This window comes from Rhinichthys klamathensis, unplaced genomic scaffold (genome assembly GCF_029890125.1).
Source record: "Rhinichthys klamathensis goyatoka isolate OS25496 unplaced genomic scaffold, OSU_Roscu_1.1 h1tg000176l_1, whole genome shotgun sequence".
Taxonomy (NCBI): domain Eukaryota; kingdom Metazoa; phylum Chordata; class Actinopteri; order Cypriniformes; family Leuciscidae; genus Rhinichthys; species Rhinichthys klamathensis.
The window spans coordinates 5,356,544-5,380,139 of NW_026606705.1; the positions used below are offsets into that span (position 1 = coordinate 5,356,544).

Below are 23,596 nucleotides of genomic sequence, written 5' to 3' on the forward strand. Positions count from 1 at the left end.
ATACTTTATAAACTATCAATTTGGATTCAGAGTGTCTCTTACTCAGTGATAATGTTTATTTGATAAGAAAAAAGCCACAACAAGATACATTGGGATTGGCCTTTTAAAGAATAACTCTATTGGAGTTAGATAACACGTGTCAGGACCTACTCATTGTCGTAATCATACTCTAGATCTAATATTATCACACAGAATCAATGTTGATGCTTTTGAAATTCTGCAGCAGAGCGATGACATCTCAGGGGCCGTATTCACAAAGAATTGTAAGGCTAAAAGTAGATCCTAACTGGCGAATTTAGGAGCAACTCCTAAAAATAATGGGCGTGTCACTCCTAACTTTAGGACTCCCAATTTTTTTCACTAAGAGTAATTCACGAAGCATTTTAGCCCTAAAAGTAGCACCTAAGTCTGGGACAGCTTAAAAGAAGTCGAGAGGACTCCTAACTCACTAAGACCTATTCACAAAGGATTGTAGCGCATACCACCGCCTCTCGCAGTCGTCCCGGGTTCGCGACACAAGCGGGAATGCTGCATTGATCTGCAAACAAATCCTCTCCCATGTGTTTTGCTTAATATCCCAGTGCCGAATTTCCCATTTATCTTTTTTTTTTTTCAGCACCAACATTGTGGCACTGTAACGGTGTGTTCACACCGAATGCGAATTTAATTATTTGCGCGAGTAGATTACATACAAAGTCAATGCAAAGACGCGAATAGACGCATCATTCGCGCCAGGCGTTGCGAATGACGCGAATTGGGCGACGCGTTGACGCGAATTGGGCGATGCGTTTGAAGCGAATGTCTTCCGCGCAAGTTGAAAAATTTGAACTCGAGCGAATGTTCAAGCGTCTAACTAGACGGGATAGACGCGTATTTTACGCTCTATTCGCGTTGGGTGTGAACACACCATAATTGACCCTGCGTCCAGTTGGGCTTTCTTTTCCGTTTTAGCGAGTTCATAATCCACCGTCATTCAACTATTACATTACTTCAATAGGAGCAACATTTCCTTGCTTTAAGTAGTCTATTTAGGCTAATAGGATGTCAATTAATGTGTTAATGCAAGTGTCGTTTTTCATTATTAGGCAAGTGGCGGTTTTCATTGGGGTATTAGGCTACCTTGATTTAATTAAATTTAATTCACGACTTTTCTCTCTCTCTCTGCCTTTTTAGAATTACACTTCACTGGGGCCTGCACAAACATGTCATTATGCATTTCGATGATGACATTACTATTATTATTTTGTGTAGGACACAGACATATTTAGATGTCCTAAATCTATGATTTGTTGCATCTGTTATGTTCCGCATGATGGCCCTGTCATCTAACAACCAATCACCGTGATCATTGCGAGGAAGCTCGTGCATGAGAATTGACGTCATCCATAGTCAAGTCAAGTCAAGTCATCTTCATTTATATAGTGCTTTTAACAATGAATTGTTTCAAAGCAGCTTTACAGAGATAAACATATAATTTAAGGTAACAGATTGTTTTGGCGTTATAGCGGTTCTTGAATAATGTTACTTCCAGCTAAAGTTAACTTTGATTGATTCACCTCCGTCGAAATGATCAGACTTTAAACGCGAACCTGTGATTAACGCTGACGGCGTTCACATGCTCATTCAGAATTCTATAGTTATGTGCTTTTTAAAATATGTGCGCAGGTTTGTAATTCATACAACCCAGCCTAAACAAACTACTTTTCTTGCCTATAAATTTTGATACAGAATTTTGTTTTATTTTATCACTTCGGGGTACGCGAGCCGGAATTCACAGCGCTTTATCTGTAGAGTGGGAAAGGGATCCTCTATAGGGAGAGGATAGTGGATACTTCAGCACTGCATTGTCATCGGGTCCAGGCGAATCTCCTTCGTCAGATCTGGACACGGCCTGGATCCGGCAGGCTGCGGGAAAACCTCGGGATAAACAAAGACACTAAGATTAGCGTAGATGCCATTCTTCTTATGATGTAGCGAGTACATCAAGATTTAATGGAAGTGTTCCCAGTTCCGGCTGACCTAATCTATGCAGCCTAACATTGAATTTATAGAAGTCTATAATGTATTATGTGTATGCTAGGTCAAAGAGATGTGTTTTTAGTCTAGCTTTGAACTGACAGAGTGTGTCTGCTTCCCGGACAATGGTAGGAAGACTGTTCCAAAGTTTTGGTGCTAAATAGGAAAAGGATCTACCGCCAGCAGTCGATTTAGATATTCTAGGTATTATCAACTGGCCGGAATTTTGAGATCGCAATAGACGTGAAGGACTATAATGCGTTAAGAGCTCGCTCAAGTACGGCGGAGCTAAACCATTTAGTGCTTTGTAGGTAATCAACAATATTTTAAAATTTATACGATGTTTAATAGGGAGCCAATGCAGTGTTGACAGAACCGGGCTAATATGGTCATATTTCCTGGTTCTGGTAAGAACTCGAGCTGCGGCGTTTTGAACTAGCTGTAGTTTGTTTATTAAGCGTGCAGGGCAACCACCCAGTAGAGCATTACAATAATCTAGCCTTGAGGTCATGAACGCATGGACTAATTGTTCCGCATTTCCCAATGAGAGCATATGGCGTAATTTAGATATATTTTTAAGATGGAAAAATGCAGTTTTACAGATACTAGACACGTGGCTTTCAAAAGAAAGGTTGGTATCAAATAGCACACCCAGGTTCCTAACCGACGACGAAGACTTGACAGAGCAGCCATTAAGTGTTAGACAGTATTCTGGGTTATTACGTGTGGAAGTTTTTTGTCCAATAATTAGAATCTCTGTCTTTTCAGAATTTAGCAGTAGGAAATTACTAGTCATCCAATTTTTTATATCAGCTATGCATTCCGTTAATTTTGTGAATGGGTAAGTTTCGTTGGGTTTTGAAGAAATATACAGCTGAGTATCATCGGCATAACAGTGAAAGCTAACTCCATGTTTCCTAATGATATCTCCTAATGGTAGCATGTACAGAGTGAACAGCAGCGGTCCTAGTACTGAGCCTTGTGGTACGCCATACTGAACTTGTGATCGATAAGACATCTCTTCATTTACTGCTACAAACTGATAACGGTCAGTTAAGTATGATTTAAACCATGCTAATGCAATTCCACTAATGCCAACATAGTTTTCTAGTCTATTTAAAAGAATATTGTGGTCAATGGTGTCAAATGCAGCACTAAGATCGAGTAACACTAATAGAGAGATACAACCACGATCGGATGATAAGAGCAAATCATTTGTGACTCTAATGAGAGCGGTCTCAGTGCTATGGTACGGTCTAAATCCGGACTGAAAATCCTCGCAGATATAATTTCTTTCTAGAAAGGAACATAGTTGTGAAGATACTGCTTTTTCTAATATCTTTGACAGAAAAGGCAGATTCGAGATCGGCCTGTAATTGACTAATTCTGTAGGATCAAGTTGTGGTTTTTTAACAAGCGGTTTTATCATAGCCAGTTTAAAGGTTTTTGGTACGTATCCTAGAGACAAAGATGAATTAATGATATTAAGAAGAGGATATATGACCTCTGGAAACATCTCTTTCAGTAGCTTAGTCGGTATAGGATCTAACATACAAGTTGTCGATTTAGATGAATTAACGAGTTTGCAGAATTCTTCCTCTCCTATAGCAACAAATAAATCAAATTTTTCCTCAGGGAGACTACAATGCACTTCCTGATACGATACTGTGGTAGACGGTTGCATAGTTATAATTTTGTCCCTGATATTATCAATCTTATAAGTGAAGAAGTTCATAAAGTCATCACTGCCGTGTTGCTTTGACACTTCTGAGCTTGAAGCTTTCTTTTTCGTTAGTTTAGCCACTGTTTCAAATAAATACCTAGGATTATGTTTATTTTCTTCTAATAGGTTTGAAAAATAAGCAGATCTAGCAGCTTTTAAAGCCTCTCTGTAAGCAATTGAGCTCTCTTTCCACGAAATCCGAAATACCTCTAGTTTAGTTTTCTTCCTGTTGCGCTCCATTTTTCTGGCTGCTCTCTTTAGGGCCTGAGTGTGCTCGCTGTACCACGGCGTTGGACTATTTTCTTTAATCTTCTTTAAGCGCAACGGAGCAACTGCGTCTAAAGTGCTGGAAAAGAGAGAGTTAAACGTTTCTGTTGCAATATCGAGTTCTTCTAAGCTATCTGGGATGCTGAGATGATGAAACTGATTAGGAAGATTATTGATAAAGCAATCTTTAGTGGCAGAAGTTATAGGTCTAACGTATTTATAACACGGAGTCGGCTTTGCAGCCTTGGCTAAATGTAATTTACATGAGACTAGATAATGATCTGAGATGTCATCGCTCTGCTGCAGAATTTCAACAGCATCAACATCTATTCCATGTGATAATATTAGATCTAGAGTATGATTACGACAATGAGTAGGTCCTGACACGTGTTGTCTAACTCCAATTGAGTTTACAATGTCTTTAAATGCCAATCCCAAAGCATCTTTTTCATTATCTACATGTATATTAAAATCACCAACAATTAGTACTTTATCTGCAGCCAATACTAAATCTGATAGAAAGTCCGCAAATTCTTTGATAAAATCTTTATGGTGCCCTGGTGGCCTGTACACAGTAGCCAGCAAAATTCTCAAATGTGATTTATCGTTTACACTATATATTTTTACATTAAGCACCAATACTTCAAAAGAAGTATATTTAAAGCTACATTTCTTAGTGGTTTTGAAAATATTACTATAAATTACAGCAACACCTCCCCCTTTGCCTTTCAGACGAGGTTCATTTTTATAACTGTAATCTTGTGGGGTTGACTCATTTAAAATAATGTAATCGTTTAGTTTTAGCCAGGTTTCTGTCAAACACAGCACATCTAGATTATAATCTGAAATCATATCATTAACTATAAGAGATTTTGAAGTAAGGGATCGAATATTCAGCAACCCAAGCTTTATCTTTTGCTCATCTGTATTATATCTGTTTTTTATTTGTTGAACATCAATTAAATTTTTAACCTGACATTTTTTGGATTTCCAAATTCGGGGAACAGACACAGTCTCTATATGATGATATCTAGGTGAAAGAGGCTCTATGTGATGGGATTTATCTGACCTTGGTGACATGAGGCCGCTAGCAGACGGTCGGTTTAGCCAGTCTTTCTGCTTCCTGACCTGAGCCCCAGATTGTCATGTTTTAGCTCTAAGACTATGAGCCAAATTACTAGAGAGAAGAGCAGCACCAGCCCAGGAGGGATGGATACCATCTCTTTTCAACAGATCAGGCTTGCCCCAAAAACTTTTCCAATTGTCTATGAATTTTATATTATTCTGCGGACACCACTTCGACAGCCAACCATTCAGTGAGGCCAATCGGCTAACTATCTCATCACTCCTGCGTACAGGAAGGGGGCCAGAGCAAATTACAGTGCCTGACATCGTACTTGCGAGTTCACACACCTCTTTAAAATTAATTTAGGTGATTAACTGGCGGAGTCGAACATCATTAGTGCCGACATGAATAATGATCTTAGAGAATTTACGATTAGCATTAGCCAGCACTTTTAAATTTGCTTTGATGTCAGGCGCTCTGGCTCCCGGCAAACATGTGACTATGGTGGCTGGTGTCTCTATTTTCACGTTCCGTGTGATCGAATCACCAATTACCAGGGCACAATCAACAGAATTCTCAGTGGGTGTTTCACTGAGTGGGGCAAATCGATTTGTTATGGGAATCGGAACGGAAGAGTGGTTCTTTGATCCGCGACTAGAGCGGTGATCTCTCACAGTAACCCATCTGCCCTGCTGCACGGGCTCTACTTCAGCCGGAACTGAATCATGTAAAGAGTTCACTATGCTAGGCGCATCCAAAACACTATCTAAAGATCTAGCATTCTTACCATCCTCAATTAAAGTTTGGATGCGTGTCTCTAGTTCTGAAATCTTCTCCGTCAGCCTGACTGTCTCCTTGCATTTATCACATATAAATCCTATATTGCCATCGGAGAAGGCTATACTAAACATATGACATGTGACACAGGTGACAATAACAGGACAAGAAGACATTACTCACCGTGTTTGTTGACTGATTTCTTACTTACCTGGACTTTATGAACTCAAAGGCGCGGGCGCGCGAGAGAAAATAAATATATAAATGAGCGCACGGGTGGCGCGTTAGCAGGCTAACGTTAGCGAGTTACTAGCGTGCTGTGTTAACAATAACGGAAGCTAGAGATGTAAGGTTAATCTGAGATGTTGGGTAAGCTGTATTTAGTAGTATAAACAACTAGATAGTAAATGATGGCTCAAAACATAAAGAAATACGAGGCTCAGGCGGAGCTTACAGCCTCGAAGCAAACAAACACACAGCAGGCAGCCAGGCAGACAGGAGCAATCCAACGCAATCCATAGCAACGAAGACTCACTCTTAGTTTAGGAGTTGTCATTTTTCCTTATTAAGAGTAGGTCTGAAAGGCGTTGTGAATAACTTTTAAGAGAAAACTCCTAGCTAAAATATTTTAGTGCGATTTAGGAGTACTCCTAGTGGTAAGATAAAATTCTTTGTGAATACGGCCCCAGATCATTATCTAGTCTTATGTAAATTACATTTAGCCAAGGCTGCAAAGCCGACTCCGTGTTACAAATATGTTAGACCTATCAATTTTGCCACTAAAGATTGCTTTATTAATAATCTTCCTGATCAGTTTCATCATTTCCGCATCCCAGATAGCTTAGAAGAACTCGATATTGCAACAGAAACTTTTAACTCTCTCTTTTCCAGCACTTTAGACGCAGTTGCTCCGTTGCACTTAAAGAAGATTAAAGAAAATAGTCCAACGCCGTGGTACAACGAGCACACTCAGGCCCTTAAGAGAGCAGCCAGAAAAATGGAGCGCAACTGGAAGACCTAGGTGTCAGTGTTGAGTGCAGGTTGCCGAAGACGAGGACACGGGAACTGAAGTATAGTTGATTTATTTACAAAGTCAACTTACAGGAACAGACAGAAACAAAGGAAACTCTCCAGGACTTCAAAACACACACAACCATAGATTGACGACGACCAACAAACACTGAGGGAAAACACAGGGCTTAAATGAACAGGGACTAATGGGATAATTAACAGAACACAGGTGAAGGGAATTACTAATCAGACAGAGCGGGAAAACTAACAGGACTGAACCAAAATCACAAAAAACGGGGGAAACAAGATCTCAAAACTGAACTAATAACAGGACTAAACCAAAATCACAAATACAGGGGGAAATCAGATTACAAAACAGAACTTAAACACATTGAAACATGACAGTACCTCCCCCCTCCCCGAAGGCGCGTCCTCGCGCCGTATAACATCCAAAGGGGTGGGAGGGTGGGCGCCCTGGAGGCTGACAAGGGCATGGTGGTGCAGGAACGGGAAGCCTCCAGGGCGGAGCTGGTAGCTCAGGGAACCGGGGTGGAACAGGCTGTGGGCGTGGCCATGGTGGAGCAGGCTGCGGGCATGGCCATGGAGGAGCAGGCTGCGGGCGTGGCCATGACGGAGCTGTCGGACCCTCGGGCGTCCAGAGCGGAGCTGTCGGACCCTCGGGCGTCCAGGGCGTAGCTGGATGTGGGCGTGGCCACGGCGGAGCTGTCGGACCCTCGGGCGTCCAGGGCGGAGCTGTCGGACCCTCGGGCGTCCAGGGCGGAGCTGTCGGACCCTCGGGCGTCCAGGGCGGAGCTGTCGGACCCTCGGGCGTCCAGGGCGGAGCTGGATGTGGGCGTGGCCACGGCGGAGCTGTTGGACCCTCAGGCGTCCAGGGCGGAGCTGTCGGACCCTCGGGCGTCCAGGGCGGTGAGGACCCTTCGGGTGGCCATGGCGGTGAGGACCCTTCGGGTGGCCACGTTGTTGAAGACCCTTCAGGTGGCCACGGTGGTGAGGACCCTTCAGGTGGCCATGGTGGTGAGGACCCTTCAGGTGGCCATGGTGGTGAGGACCCTTCAGGTGGCCATGGTGGAGAGGCCCCTGTCGCTACCACTGCCATGGTCCTCTTACAGGGCGTACTGCGCCCCCAAAAATTTTTAATGAGAAACTTGACAGGTTCAGGAACAGACACCGGCTCAGGAACAGATACCGGCTCGGCGGCGATCGCGACGTGAACCGTCTCTGGATCAGTAGACATGGACGGGACCAGCTGGACGGGCTCTGGCGCAGGATCAGCGGGGATCAGCGGGCTCTGGCGCAGGATCAGCGGGCTCTTGGAATGCAGGACTGGACGGGACCAGCACATCAGGGGACTCGGAACTGGATTCATGGGCCATCGTTGATGTGTGTGTTGCCCACACACACAGAATAGCCGTAGACACTACTATCAGTGCTGTGTCTTCTTGTGTTGACTCCCGTGCGGTGTGCTCAGTCTCTGGCAGGCTGGTGATGGGCTCAGGCTCTGGCGGGTAGGCGATGGGCCCTGATTCTGGACTTGGAATGGGCTGGAGTGGGAGATCTTCCACCATGTATCTGGATCCACATGCCCACAGTGTGTGATCCACGAACTCCAGAAATGACAAGTCAAGATCGTTTGCCAGAATCAGCTGGGCGAGCGGATCCTTTAATCCACCCCAGAAACTTTGCGTTAATTCTTCTTCCTCCAACGACATGTCATCATACAGCTCCAGGTAAAGCCCTGCATACTCCTCAAGAGAGCGTTCATTTTGAAAGAGGATAGGTTTGTTAATGGGGTTTTTCCCTGGTTCATCTTTGGGTTCTTTTTTTTTTTGTAATGGTTGGTCGTTCTGTCAGGGTTGAGTGCAGGTTGCCGAAGACGAGGACACAGGAACTGAAGTATAATTGATTTATTTACAAAGTCAACTTACAGGAACAGACAGAAACAAAGGAAACTCTCCAGGACGTCAAAACATAACATAGATTGACGACGACCAACAAACACTGAGGGAAAACACAGGGCTTAAATGAACAGGGACTAATGGGATAATTAACAGAACACAGGTGAAGGGAATTACTAATCAGACAGAGCGGGAAAACTAACAGGACTGAACCAAAATCACAAAAAACGGGGGAAACAAGATCTCAAAACTGAACTAATAACAGGACTAAACCAAAATCACAAATACAGGGGGAAATCAGATTACAAAACAGAACTTAAACACATTGAAACATGACACTAGGAGGGCGAAGCCAGGCTATGAAACCAAGCCCAATAGTGTTAAAAGTTGAGTTTTTCAATTTGGCTCAGTGTTAAAGTCTGTCATTGTTTGTAATACAATGCTTTTTTATGTAAATCTATTCAGGTGGCTTGTCCAATTTGCTACAGAGAATTCCTGAAAGATAATATTACAATCCATGCAAGTGTCTGTGGAGAGAGGTGATTTGCATTGGTGTGTTTTATCTAACCTGTCTGTCTCTATGTCTGAATTGATTTACCAATCCATTGTTGCTTTTGGGTAAATGTAGTTTATGTAGTTTATGTACAGTGCTAATCAAAATGCATTATACACTAATATTACATAAGTAAGCGTTTATTTAGTAAATCCAGATCTGTTGATTTTACGTTTAGAAATTTGTAATTGATCTGATTTTATGTCCTTTTCAGCCTTGAAGATGTTCTGACATTACTTAAAGAGCAAATTGACACAACAACATAGTTTAAGGCCCCATTTACACTGCATGGTTCAAGTGACCCAAATCCGATTTTTTCCTCTCATGTGGCACAGATCGTATATGACCGGTGAACGTGTAAGCAGGAAAAAAACGCATGGATTCCGATTTTCTCAGATCGGATTCAGGCCTCACTCATATGCGGTAATAAATCGGATATGAATCGGATACGTGCATTTGCGTGTGCCATGAAAGCAGACAAATCGGATATTCCCCAGTAAATGCGAGTCGTACGTCATTAAAAAAGTGACGTCAACTCAGGTGGACACCACCAACTAGAGGTCTTCTCGGGTCCTAAAAACTGTACCCGACCCGAGTCGACCCGAATCACTACTTACCCGAACCCGACGTGCATAAATTTTTTTTTTTTAAAGAAAACCCGACCCGAGACAGACCCGATAAAAAATCCGACCCGACCTGACGCCATTTCCTTTAGAACCCGACTGGACCCGAACGTAAACGGGATTTACATTGTGCACAGCCTGCAGCCCTGGGTTTCTCAAAAATGCACTTAACCCTCTGGGGACTAAGCCCTTTTTGGTCCGTTTTCTCTATTTTTACATTTGGGCTTATAAACGATATGTAATGGAGATGAATCACTATGTGTTTGGTATCTATGGATTCAGAAGACCCTAAGCTAACATAAGCATGCATGTAATGTGTTTATAAAGGAAGTATGAGTGAAAAATGTACTATAAACTAGAGAATTTCAAAAACGGATATTAGATTTTTCTCATTTATTTCTGAAAATCACACATCACACAAAAATAGTGAAGTTTTTGAACGAAAAATATATTTGTCAAAGCCTTTGCTTGACAGACATGTGTACCGTATTTTGCGCACTATACGGCGCACCGGATTATAAGGCGCACCTTCAATGAATGACCTATTTTAGAACATTTTTCATATATAGGGCGCACCGGATTATAAGGCGCATAAAATACTGCAGTCAAACGTTTGACTGGGTTTGCGTTATGCATCCACTGGATGTCAAGAAATGTCAACAAAACAGTCAGATAAAGTCAAACTTCATTAAGCGTTCTGAAAACTCCGTTCACTCCCATGGTAACGTTGTTCAAACGTTAAAGGAAAACTCCGGTCAATTTTAACATTGAGCTAATTTTTTGTAAATTTGGAGTGCTGTCAGTACAGATAACAACGACAAAACCGGTGTTGCCTACACCGTGTTATCCTCTTTTTTAAATGTGCACCCTGTTGACTTAAACGGGAAAAGTTTTAAACCTGCTTTTAGCCTCTTAACAACCTTAATGTGTCATTACAAGTGCACACCCATGTGAGTGAACACGGTGAATCTGACTGCAGTAAATGTGAAAGATATGAATAAAAATTATGTTTATTCAGCCAGCTCACGTACCCGTATTTTCTTCCTGTTTTCGGTCGAAGTCCACAGTAGTCGATTGTCGAGTGCGCGCGCGCGCACGATCATTGGTAACTAAGCAACAGTGGAGACTCAGACTGTCAGCCGATGACGGTGATGTGTGGTATTCTGAGAATATCAGCTCAAATGGATGATTCATCCGAATCAGATGTTGAACACACGGAGGAGGTTTGATCGCGCGCGCGCGAAGTCGACAATCAACTACTGTGGACTTTGGTCGAAAACAGGAAGTAAATACGGGTATGTGAGCTGGCTGAATAAAGAGATTATTGCTGCCTTCGTGAAAGCTCGGATCACAGTAGAGACTGATATATGGATATATCAGCCCAGGCATCCACGATCCATTGGCAGATAGTGGCGTAAGTCGCCCGGCGCTGTCTCCCCGTCTTGGTGAACGTGTGTGCACCACCCATATATAAGGCGCTCCGGATTATAAGGCGCACTGTCGTTTTTTGAGAAAATTAAAGGCTTTTAAGTGCGCCTTATAGTGCGGAAAATACGGTAATTGTTAAATAAAATGTGTAAAGAACAATGAAAAATTTTACTTTATTTACAAATAGTCCCAGGCGTTTTTCTTAGGAATGCTTAGAATTTTCTAAGCAATGCTTTCTCCTCGTCACTCTCCAGTAATTGTTCCAGAGCTTGTTCCACCGTAAATCGTTTACTGCTTGCCATCATAAAAGTGCTAAAACAATAAATAATGCTATAATTGTATATATATATATATATATATATATTATAATTGTTCTGTCTAGTGCTGGGTTTCGATTCAAATTTCAAGAATCGATTCGATTCCGATTCTCAAGATCTTGAATCGATTATCATTATTCGATTCGATTCGATTCGATTCGATCCGATCCGATCCGATCTTCGAGATTTAGATAAGCGGTTTTGAAAAAAGCATTTTTTTTCCAGCTGTTACTTGAATTACAGGACTGTAGTTATGCAACATATTGATACTATTATTATAGACATTCAACTGCAAATTAATGGAGTATTGATGGTTGTAAAGAATAATCCCCCTTCCAGAGTGTTGATACAACTGCTTTCACAAACTTGTACTGGTGTAGACGTCAGAGGACGCAGAGGTATATCAGCAGCAGTAGACCGATTATTTAGACGCAAACCTGATGTATTATTAAAATGACATTTTAAAAATGAAAATTTTTCCAAAAAGCTCCAACAGTTCAGATGCAAATGCACCTTTATTTTTTATTTTAACAATCAACATTTAGAACACATTTGTTCTAAGCCAGTGCAAATGTAAACAGATTGTTTGTTACTGGCTTCACAGTAAAAAGACAACATTACACAGAATGTAAATAAATGTATAGGACATTAAATTGCCTTTAAAGTGTATTTGTGTAAACTGGTCATTTTAAACTAAAATAGTAGATAAAAATAAATAAAAACTGGAAAAGGCCTTGCCTATTAAAGTGCAAATAAAAATAAGCTGGAAATTAAACTTGTCTTAACCCAGAGTGTGAACTGCCATCACTCAGGAATGGAAAGATTCTTCTGCAGGAACAGTAGCTCATTGACATGCCCAGGTGTAAGGCAACTTCTTTTGGCAGTAATGATGTCACCTGCAGTTGAAAAAACCCTCTCAGATGTGACGCTGGTTCCTGGGACACAGAGATATCGCTTTGCCATGCGAGCCAAAAGAGGATACTCCTTTTCATTCTCCCGCCACCAGATGAGAGGATTGTCCTGCAGTCCCGCAGGTCTCCTTGCCTTGTACCTTTTGATCTCGTCTTCTGCCTCTGCCGCTTTAGTTTTCTGTGGTCCTACTTCCTGTTGTGGTCTGTAGGCTTCCCCAAGGAGAGACTCCAAAGCACTGGATTGCTTGGGTGCCGGAGGTTGGGGTTCCACCTCTTCCTCCACTCCATCAACTTCATCAGCAGCATCATCTTGCTGTGTAAGAAAAGAGAGAGAGAATTTGTATTTTATGGAGGTGTGTGTGAGTGAAAGAGAGAGTGGACTTTTTCCACTGAGTTTCTTTTTAAAATGATTACTTACATTATATGGATCTTCCTCCATCCCATACACTGCTTCAGTCTGGAGTCTGGAGAAGGTCCTGTCTCGCTCCTCTTCATTCAGGAATGGCAGAGCTTTGAAACGTGGATCAATAGCTGAAGCTACGTACAGCATGTCCTTCTGGTTTACATACCTGGAATTTAAATTTTACACATTTTGATCAATTTATCCCCCCTGAGGAGGACAATGTCTTTCTTTAATGAAGTTTCCTTTATATTTATATATATATAATATATACACAGTAAAATACTCTCATATCACTCACACTCACACACACACACACACACTAACCTGTCCCCTAAACCTACCCATCACACACACACACACACACAGACACTCACTCACTCAATCACTCACACACACACACACACACACACACACACACACACACACACACACACACACACACACACACACACACACACACACACACACACACACACACACACACAGGCCTACCTTGTGCTTAAGTTTTTCTTGATCTCATCCTTCATGTCCTTAACAACTCTGGAGTCTTCTGGGAGACTGGTCATCTCTTTCAGCAGCAGAGCATGCAGAGGTGCTATCACTGAGAGAGTTGGGCACTTTTCTTCTGACATTACTTGAGTGGCTGTCTTCATTGGCTTTAGAGCTCTAACCACATCTTCTGCATCTGTTATGTCCTCTTCCTTTAGGCTGCAAAGATCCTTTTCATTTCTCCGCACATCAGGTGAGAGCAGAGCGGCAGAGATCGCGGGTTGCTGCTCTAAAAAGCGCTCAAGCATTTCTAGTGCACTGTTCCAACGAGTCACCACATCAATTTTGAGCTTACGTGCATTCAGCTGCAGTAGCTTCTGCTTATCTTTGAGGATACGGGTGGCAGTTGTACTGCGATGAAAGAACTTTGCGATGTGCCTTACTCTCCCAAGAAGTCGTGCAACATTCGGCAGTTTGAGACCGGCTTGCGAGGCCAGGTTGATTATGTGCGCGAAGCAGCCGACGTGGGTTAGCCCCGTAATCTCAACCGCACGGACCATATTCGCCGCGTTGTCAGTGACTATGGCTGGGTCTTTACTCATCAGCCCCCACTCCTCCATAGCTTTGGTTAACATTTCAGCTAAACAGACAGAGCGATGGTTCGTTTCAACTTCGGTTGTCTGCAGCACGTAAGACACGAGGTTCCAGAGCTCGTCTATGTAGTGTACTGTCACACTCATGTAAGATTCCGTAGCTACAGATGTCCAGGTGTCACTCGTAATGCCCACCCTCTCTGCGGTCTTAAGCTTACACATTACACCATCTTTTACTGTCTGGTACATGTTGGGGATCACTTCTTCAGACAGACGTTTGCGAGACACAATGACATAATTTGGTTCCATTACCTTCATTAGCCGCCTGAATCCCACGTTCTCAACAACAGAATACGGGCGCATATCTTTGCAAATGAAGCCCGCAATCGCCTCAGTTATTTTGACAGAGCGTGCAGAATTAGTTGGCAGTTGTAGAGTTTGTTTCAGTGTCATCTGTTGCGGTCCGGTGGCAGGCTTGGATAATATGTCTTGATGATGTCGCATCATGTGGTTCCTGAGATTAGTAGTATTTCCACAATACTTCACCTCCATTTGGCAGGCTTTGCAAATTGCTTTGCTTTTGTCAAGCTCGTTCTCTGTATTGCTTGTTCTGAACCCGAAATGGTGCCAGATCGCAGCTTTGAACGTTTCTGGAGTTTTCAAAGCAACCGCTTGCTTAACGTCACTGACCGCCATGTTCGTTGTTTTAATGTCCTTCCACCTCGCGCGCATGCGTGAATTAAAAAAAAAAAAAAAAAAAATCGATCCTCTGAGTTACGGATCGATCTTAAGAAATTAAAATGAAAATCGATTCTGAATTGGTGAATCGATTTTTTCAACACAGCACTAGTTCTGTCTCTCTCTCTCTCATATAAATCTCTGATAATCCGCTCCGTAAGCCTCCGTTCGCTCTCTCTCCTTCTCTCCATTCAACGCTGTTTGCGTCATATCCCTAACTATATAGTACCACCCCTTGCAAGGCTACAGAGTCCTCTGATTTGCTAGAAAGGTCATGGCAACCTTTTTCTGATTGGGTAAGAAAAATATTTCTCCATCGGCAATTTTTCAATTGGTTGTTGTTCGCGGAATCTGCCAAACAACATCGATTTCATTGGCCTTTTACATAGTGGTATTGCGCAACAAGGAAGTGTGTATATTTACAAGCCGGGTATCACTGTTTTCAGCGGAATCTGAGGAAGACGGTAAAAAAGACCACAGCTCTCTATCATTAATAGTTTTTAAGATAATTACACATTTGTAAAAAAGTATGCCATTTTGGGCGGTACCGCCCAATCCGTCCCCAGAGGGTTAACATAGACGCGCAAGTGTAGGCATGCTGAAGTGCTAAAACGTCAATCACACATCACTGTAACCCATTACGTCCTATACAATTTGGCATAATGTTATTTACCGGACCATACGATGATTAGAACCACCATTCATTTTCCCTGACATTTTTCGCAATTTCTGTTATCGCCTCCATGCTTTTCTGACAGTGTCGCGTATTTTTAAAATTTATTGACAGGCCTGGCTAAACGACAATTCAAATACATGCATCTAGTCAAACATCCATCCACATGATGGCGCACTAGTTCTTCTTGGCAAAGGGAGGGGTTGGTTTATGTGGAGCGAGCAACTGAGTAAATAAATGCGGAGGCAACCGTGCATATGCCTATAGCCCATTTGCACGTAGAAGCGCGGATTCGCTCTCTCACTTAGAAAAAGTGAGAGAATGGTGTCATAGAGTTCTTTTAAATACTGCAATTTTCTTAAATGGCCAACATACACTTACCGGCCACTTTATTAGGTACACCTGTCCAACTGCTCGTTAACACTTAATTTCTAAGCAGCCAATCACATGGCGGCAACTCAGTGCATTTAGGCATGTAGAGATGGTCAAGACAATCTCCTGCAGTTCAAACCGAGCATCAGTATGGGGAAGAAAGTTGATTTGAGTGACTTTGAACGTGGCATGATTGTTGGTGCCAGAAGGGCTGGTCTGAGTATTTCAGAAACTGCTAATCTACTGGGATTTTCACGCACAACCATCTCTAGGGTTTACAGAGAATGGTCCGAAAAAGAAAAAAACATCCAGTGAGCGGCAGTTTTGTGGGCGAAAATGCCTTGTTGATGCCAGAGGTCAGAGGAGAATGGCCAGACTGGTTCGAGCTGATAGAAGGGCAACAGTGACTGAAATAACCACTCGTTACAACCGAGGTATGCAGCAAAGCATTTGTGAAGCCACAACACGCACAACCTTGAGGCGGATGGGCAACAACAGCAGAAGACTCCACCGGGTACCACTCATCTCCACTACAAATAGGAAAAAGAGGCTACAATTTGCAAGAGCTCACCAAAATTGAACAGTTGAAGACTGGAAAAATGTTGCCTGGTCTGATGAGTCTCGATTTCTGTTGAGACATTCAGATGTTAGAGTCAGAATTTGGCGTAAACAGAATGAGAACATGGAACCATCATGCCTTGTTACCACTGTGCAGGCTGGTGGTGGTGGTGTAATGGTGTGGGGGATGTTTTCCTGGCACACTTTAGGCCCCTTAGTGCCAATTGGGCATCGTTTAAATGCCACGGCCTACCTGAGCATTGTTTCTGACCATGTCCATCCCTTTATGGCCACCATGTACCCATCCTCTGATGGCTACTTCCACCATGTCACAAAGCTCTAATCATTTCAAATTGGTTTCTTGAACATGACAATGAGTTCACTGTACTAAAATGGCCTCCACAGTCACCAGATCTCAACCCAACAGAGCATCTTTGGGATGTGGTGGAACGGGAGATTCGCATCATGGATGTGCAGCCGACAAATCTGCGGCAACTGTGTGATGCCATCATGTCAATATGGACCAAACTCCCTGAGGAATGCTTCCAGCACCTTGTTGAATCTATGCCACGAAGAATTGAGGCAGTTCTGAAGGCAAAAGGGGGTCCAACCCGTTACTAGCATGGGGTACCTAATAAAGTGGCCGGTGAGTGTATTTAAAAGAATTCGGGTCTTCTCGGGTCCATTTGGAAAAGGCATATTTATTTTAAATTACCCGAGGCCACTAATACCGAACCCGACCCGTGTCCGAGACACTCGTCGGAGTTTTGGACCCGAACCCGCTCGGGTCTCGGGTCGGACCTCGGGTTTTTGGATCCAAGTAAACCCGTGAAGACCTCTACCACCAACTGAGATCACATTACTTATTATAGGCGCGATGGAGGACGAAGGATACACACAGTGGAGCAATGCGGAGGTTTCATGTCTTTTGAGTGTTTGGGGCAAAGAGACCGTGCAGGCAAAAATGCAGGGTTGTTACAGAAATAAATCCGTGTTTGAAGACATTTCACAAGATATGGGAAGGCACGGTTTTAAGCGATCGTGTCTACAGTGCCAACAAGGGCTCTCCTCTTTTTTTCTCCGCCGTACGAGACCAATGTTTTGCTGACTTTTTTACTGACTTTTCAAAATATTGTGGAAAGCAAAACACTGGATAATTTTATTCGCATCTGCATCCATTGCATTTCGTGCTGTTTTACTTCCTTTTTCGGGTCAGAACGTCTACATTTGGTAGTTTCAGCAGTATATAGTGTAAATGCAAAAATCGGATACAGGTCACTTTTAAAAGATGTGGGTCGTCGAAAAAATCGGATATAGTCAGAAAATCGGATTTGGGCATCAAGACCTGCAGTGTAAATGCAGCCTACGTTGTGTGTCGACAGAGAAGATCTTCAAGAGAGAGGCATTATTCAATGGAATAGAAAGAAAATGGCATCTCCTGTCAGTCTGCTCAAGGTAGTCTATATAGGAGAGTCAGGAATTGATACTGGGGCTCTCAGAAAGGAATTACTGACTAGTGAGTTATTTTAACTTTTTTTTCTCTAGATTTGTAATCTGATATAACAAGAAGCAATTAACAAAAAAAAAATGCTCTTTTCTTAAGACACGATTTCAGGGATTGAAAACCGGCTCTTTAAGGGAACTGGGAGCCAGGGGAAAAATCCCATATACTCCAAAAACTGACCTTGATGACGAGAATTTCAGGTGGGTAACTCAGTCTTCTATCAGAGTTAATTTATGTTCATGCATCGTAAACTGGCTTAGTTACAATTGGTCAGAACAGAATAGTTGGAGAGAAATTTGCAGTCAGTCTTCCACAAGGGGGCTCTGCTCCTGCATTCCTGAGGGAGTGGTGCTACAACTTTCTCAGACAACTGAAGTTAACTTCTCCTGCACAGAGCAAGGAGGATGTAATGGTTCTGTAATCTTCTCTTCTCATCTGTAGGGTAAGAAATTATTTGAACTTAATGTAGAGTGAGTGTGGCAGGTTCATATCATACTGTAAATAAGATGATTCTTAACCTTCTCTTCCACTATTGAATTTTGCAGGTTGAAGATGCTGCAGATACATAATCTCTAATGATGTTGGCTGCTGAAATTGTTAGTTGTGGGTACACTAGTCAGATCAATCATGAGCAGAAAGAAAGCATCATTCTGTGACTTTTTTGTTTTGTTTTGTTTTTTGGGAATTTTCATTTGTTTGTTGTTTTTAAAACATTGTTTCTGTTTTTCTTTAAAGGGCTTTTGTCTTACACTCTACAACAAGACTGATTCCAATCCTGAAGAAACTTAATGAGTTGAACAAACGCCAACTAAAAAAAGTGTCTATAATAATATTTTATATTTTTGACTTTTTTATTGACAGAAGAAGGGATGATCTGATGTTTACTGTGTGCAGAATTTTCAAAACTCATCGGAACATTAAGTTTAATCCAAACCAAGCCAATCTGAGAAAGCTGCGGCTGTTAAAAAAATACGCCATTTTTTCACCACAGGGTGTCAGTGTTCGTCTAAACTAGTGACCGCGACGCTGAAATGTGTGAGAACAGATGAATAACATCAGTACGAACCACGAACATTTATTTATTTGGATTAAATATTTTAATCATTCAGTGTCATTTTTCAATGTCAATCGTTTTACTATTTACATGTTTATGCCCAAAATGCTTAATTAATATTCAAATAAGTTGACTGTCATTCTCCTCTACGCTGCGTGCGGTTCTGATCTATGATTCTGATCGTAGGCACCTCGCGAGTATTCATTCATTCAACTATTTTAAAAAGACAGGAATAAAGCACGAATGCACACAAGAAATACTTTTTATTAGTCAAATTCATTAAAAAATGTGACCTCAACAGGTATGGAATATAGGCTAAGAGAAAAATACTGTTAATGAGAAGACATAGGACTGCTGCAGGTTAGTGATTAAATATATTATTCAGAATGTAACAGTTGGAAAGAAAATATATTTATAGGAACATTTCAGCAGGCTCAAGATAATTAATACAGAGATCATTATTCATTGTTTTAATCAATTGGCATCCATAAAACGTAGTGATAATCTGCATTCTCATGTAAGGACGTGCGATGAACCATAGACGAACAAACACTCTAACCGGAAACTCCCGATATGTAATAAGTAGAACGCGGAAGTAGTTGTGCAAGTAGTGCATTGAGTAAAAACTCTGAATTATGCAAACCACTGTTTGTTCCAGGAAAGATAACAAAAGTATTTAAAATATTTAAGTCCAATTCCAGTATTTTTTTTTTTTAAGAAAGGTAATCACCAATTATTATTTTTTATTTTTTTTTGTAGCCTGATGCTGACTTTATCATGATGAACTGTCAGCCACGATACAGTGAAAAGGGTTCATAAAAAGAAAGAAATTAGAGGTTTTACAGTCTGTTTTGACCAAAAGGTGCTCCATTGGATGACAGGGCAGTCCCACATTCCCATCCTCCCAGATGAAAAGAGACATGTAATTTTGATTACTATTGCATGGAATGACTTGGAAGTATGTTATCCAGTTATTACTGCCTGCACTTGTACTGTAACATTTCCTGTTAAACACATGAGCACATACCAGGAGTTTAAAAGAATTATGAGTGATGCTGTGAGATAGTTTAAACCATGATAATCAGACAGGTCTATCAACACAGGATATTGTTCACAGCAGTTTATTTTTGTTTAACGACAGCACTTTAGAAAATGTTGCACTTTAACTGTTTTTGTGGTTAATAATACAATAACAGTACAATAATCATACAATAATCTTTGAACTGCATTAGTTACTGTCGTTTCATGTTCATTAATGACTACAAATGAGACCTGCTCTATAAAGATGTACATTCATGTGCCTTGACCCCACCATGTGCCTGAAATACCATTCAGAAAGGTCTGTATACCTGTAACTTTTTTTCACAGCTGTTTTCAAATGACAGCTATTGAGCTTGGAGCATGCGCTTAAACAAAGTACACAAATAAAAGGTTTTTCATCTTATTAGGATATAATACAATTTCATAATTTTTTTTATTATTTCCAAAAAAAAAATGTAAACATGACTTTTATTTTTTATTTTAATGTTTGTATCTCCCAGATCACATTGCCCCTTTAGGGGTATTAACTTATTGAAAAAATCCTTGTTTGGCAATATGTGTTACATTTTAGACAATTTTTAAAAAGTTTTTATTCTCTCATAACTTAAACTAAACATTCTTTGTTAAATTCTGTTGAACAATAAGTATAATGCCTATTTATAAATATATTAGCCTACTGTATAATATTTATATCTTCATCTGATCAATATGACCAAATATTTGCTGAAAACCCTGTTGTACATAATCTACCTCATGCCTTCTGTCTTCTGATTGATAGTTTATACTTTTTAGTCTTTTTTGCTCAGAAATCTTTAATGATTTTTATAAAGTAAATGTAAGATGAACATTTACTGTAATGAGGCAACTGGGGTTTACTTGATTATTCATACACAATTTCTTAATGTTAAAAATAATTTTGACATTTTTTTCATGTTAAAGGGTTAGTTCACCCAAAAATGAAAATTCTGTCAGTAATTACTCACTCTCATGTTGTTCCAACCCCGTAAGACCTTCGTTCATCTTCGGAACACAATTTAAGATATTTTTGATGAAATCTGAGAGCTGGCTCACTCCTCCATAGGCTTCTAGGCAATTTCATTCTGCCAGTCCAGAAAAGTTAGTAAAAACATCGTTGAAATAGTCAGAGTGACTACAGTGGCACTACAACCTTAAAGGGGAAATGAAACATCCATGTTTTGGCACTGGTAGTAGCTACATACAGGGTTCTAAATTAACACCCGCCAACCCGCCAAATGCGGGTTAAAATTCATTTTGGCGGGTGTTAATAAAAACTTACTAGCCAGTTTGGCCGGTGATGCATAAGGTTCTGTTCTCGGTCATTTATCCCCCCTGGCAGTACTTCCTACATTTCCCATAAACACTGTGCCGTAATGCTACGTGATGACGTTTCATACGCCCATTGGCTGCGCGCAGTTTGCAGTGAAACCAGCGCGAGAAATGATCATGGAAACAAACGGAGCGTACGCGTCCGTCCACCAGAAAACACAAGGAAGATGAAGAACGAGCCAGGGCAGGGAGCAGACTGAAAGAAGAGGAAGCTAGTAAAGTAGCTAAAGTAAAAAGTTAAGATTAAACTAAATGCGGCGGTGGTTGGGACAGACTTCTGGGTTTAAATTTAAATGTCGTTTAACGAGAGATAGCCTACGTTATTTTTTTTAAGTTTAAGGTTTTTGTCATTATTTCTTACAAGCTTATACATTAGGCAATAGCCTATACACAACAAGCTTACTATATATCTTAAGGTTTTCTTTTAGTTGAAAACATTAAACAATATGCGTAAACAAAATATATAAACAACAAAAGCATTTAAGCTCAGGCAGCTTAAACGGGGAAAAAACGAAACAAAAAAAGAAGCAGACTGCGCAGTTATCGTACAGAACGTAGTCAGCATACTCGAGTCAGCATATGATTATCGTGTTTATATTGTTTCACGTTCATGTTGAGAAAAACAATAATATCCACATATGCTCGAGTGAGAAAACGCGCTGCGCTGACACACAGGCGTTGCAGAGACGCGCGTGTGTGTGTGTGTGTGTGTGTGTGTGTGTGTGTGTGTGTGTGTGTGTGTGTGTGTGTGTGTGTGCAAAGTGAAGTAACAGCACTTTGCGTTTTCTGTTCTTAAACCTGTCTCCCTCAACGAAACTTAAAGGAAGCATATGTCAAAATCATTTTGCTACCAGAAGATATCGGGGTACAGCTGCTGACCTGCAGTCGTTAATGCAGTGATGGACAGCTGCTTCCTCAGTCGACTGCTGTTTCTTTGGATTTCATGTGATTTCTCATTGTGGTGGTGATATTATGATAATAATAATAATTAATAATTGAATAAACGTAATTCCATTTTGTAATAGGCTATCATTTTCATCTAAGTAATTCCAAACTTCGCGAGGCAGGCAGACAACGACATTATGTGATCAAAAACACAATCCACTTGTTAAATGCTCCACCCAGTGCATTTAATTATAACTGCGAAAAAAATTGAAGAAAAAAAGTATTAGTATTAGTATTTTATTTTTTAAATAATAATTACAGAGCGAAAATTCGAATATTCGTGCACATCCCTAATAGAGATAGATCCCAAACTTGAAATTAAATGTTTGCACTTTCTGTCTTGTATTGTACTTTATATGTGTTTTTCATGCCAACAATGTTAATAAAATTATCAAATGCATTCAGTGGCACTCATAATTTCTCTTATTTTCACCGGAAAAAATTTGGCTAGTGGAAATTCTAAATAGCTGGTAACTTTAGAAAGTTACCAGCCACATTGGCTGGTGATCAAAAAAGTTAATTTAGAACCCTGGCTACATATATTAGAAAAATCACATTGCCTAAGATTTTATTTTAAAAAGTTGTTAAAACCACAGATATGACAATTATTTTCGTAATTTCTAGCTAGCTATCCATCTAGCGAGTCGCTATTTTGGAGTGACGTCACAGTCTACGTAACGGGGTTGGTTGGTTCTGTTGGTGAGTGAAGAGAGTGGAGCGTTTCTGGACCGGACTCAATATGCACTTGATTTGAAATGGAGGGAGACGAACTTGAAAGACCTGTTGAGCCCGTGTGTCCCATTGCTTATGCATTTGAGCCGATACAGAGTGGGAACCGAGCTAGGGTTACCACCTGGCTAGATCTGTTGCAGGTCAGCACACCTGATTTTTCGGGACACAAGGGAGAGAACTTACTATTGTTATACTAGGTGAATAAATATTGATTTTATATTAGATGTCTTTTTGCAGTGATGTTAACATGCTTTAAATTGCTAATGGCTTTATAAAAATGTTAATGATGCCGCTATGAACGTCACTAATAATATAAAACTCATTTTAACAGCACGGGTCTATTCAATCTAAATAATTAAGTGAAAATAATAATCCAATCGCTAAAAAGCACATTTCCAAATAAGCACATAAATTCTATTAGGAAAGACTAGAAAGATTAAATGCGGGATTCAGTGCATCTTGAATTTATATTTTTTGTCTGACAGGCAGCTTCGAGTAGGGCCTTCTCATTCATAATGTGTCTGTAGAACTCCTGGCAG

General features: G+C 41.0%; 1 protein-coding gene across 1 annotated transcript; it reads right to left on the bottom strand.

Moving 5' to 3' along the window:
* Positions 1–12,501: 12,501 nt before the first annotated feature.
* On the bottom strand, positions 12,502–14,789 carry LOC130092598 (E3 SUMO-protein ligase ZBED1-like). The gene is made up of 3 exons (XM_056260498.1): positions 13,504–14,789; positions 13,027–13,177; positions 12,502–12,921 (listed from the first exon to the last, which is right to left on the bottom strand). The coding sequence occupies exons 1-3, from the start codon at positions 14,787–14,789 to the stop codon at positions 12,502–12,504; spliced, it is 1,857 nt and encodes a 618-aa protein (XP_056116473.1).
* Positions 14,790–23,596: the final 8,807 nt, after the last annotated feature.

Excerpts from the sequence above, each read along its gene's own strand:
- LOC130092598 (XM_056260498.1), bottom strand. The coding sequence starts at position 14,789 with ATGGCGGTCAGTGACGTTAAGCAAGCGGTTGCTTTGAAAACTCCAGAA. Across the intron at positions 13,178-13,503 it reads AAGAAAAACTTAAGCACAAG|GTATGTAAACCAGAAGGACA; the intron begins GTAGGCCTGTGT and ends TTTAAATTCCAG. Across the intron at positions 12,922-13,026 it reads TGGAGGAAGATCCATATAAT|CAAGATGATGCTGCTGATGA; the intron begins GTAAGTAATCAT and ends TTTCTTACACAG.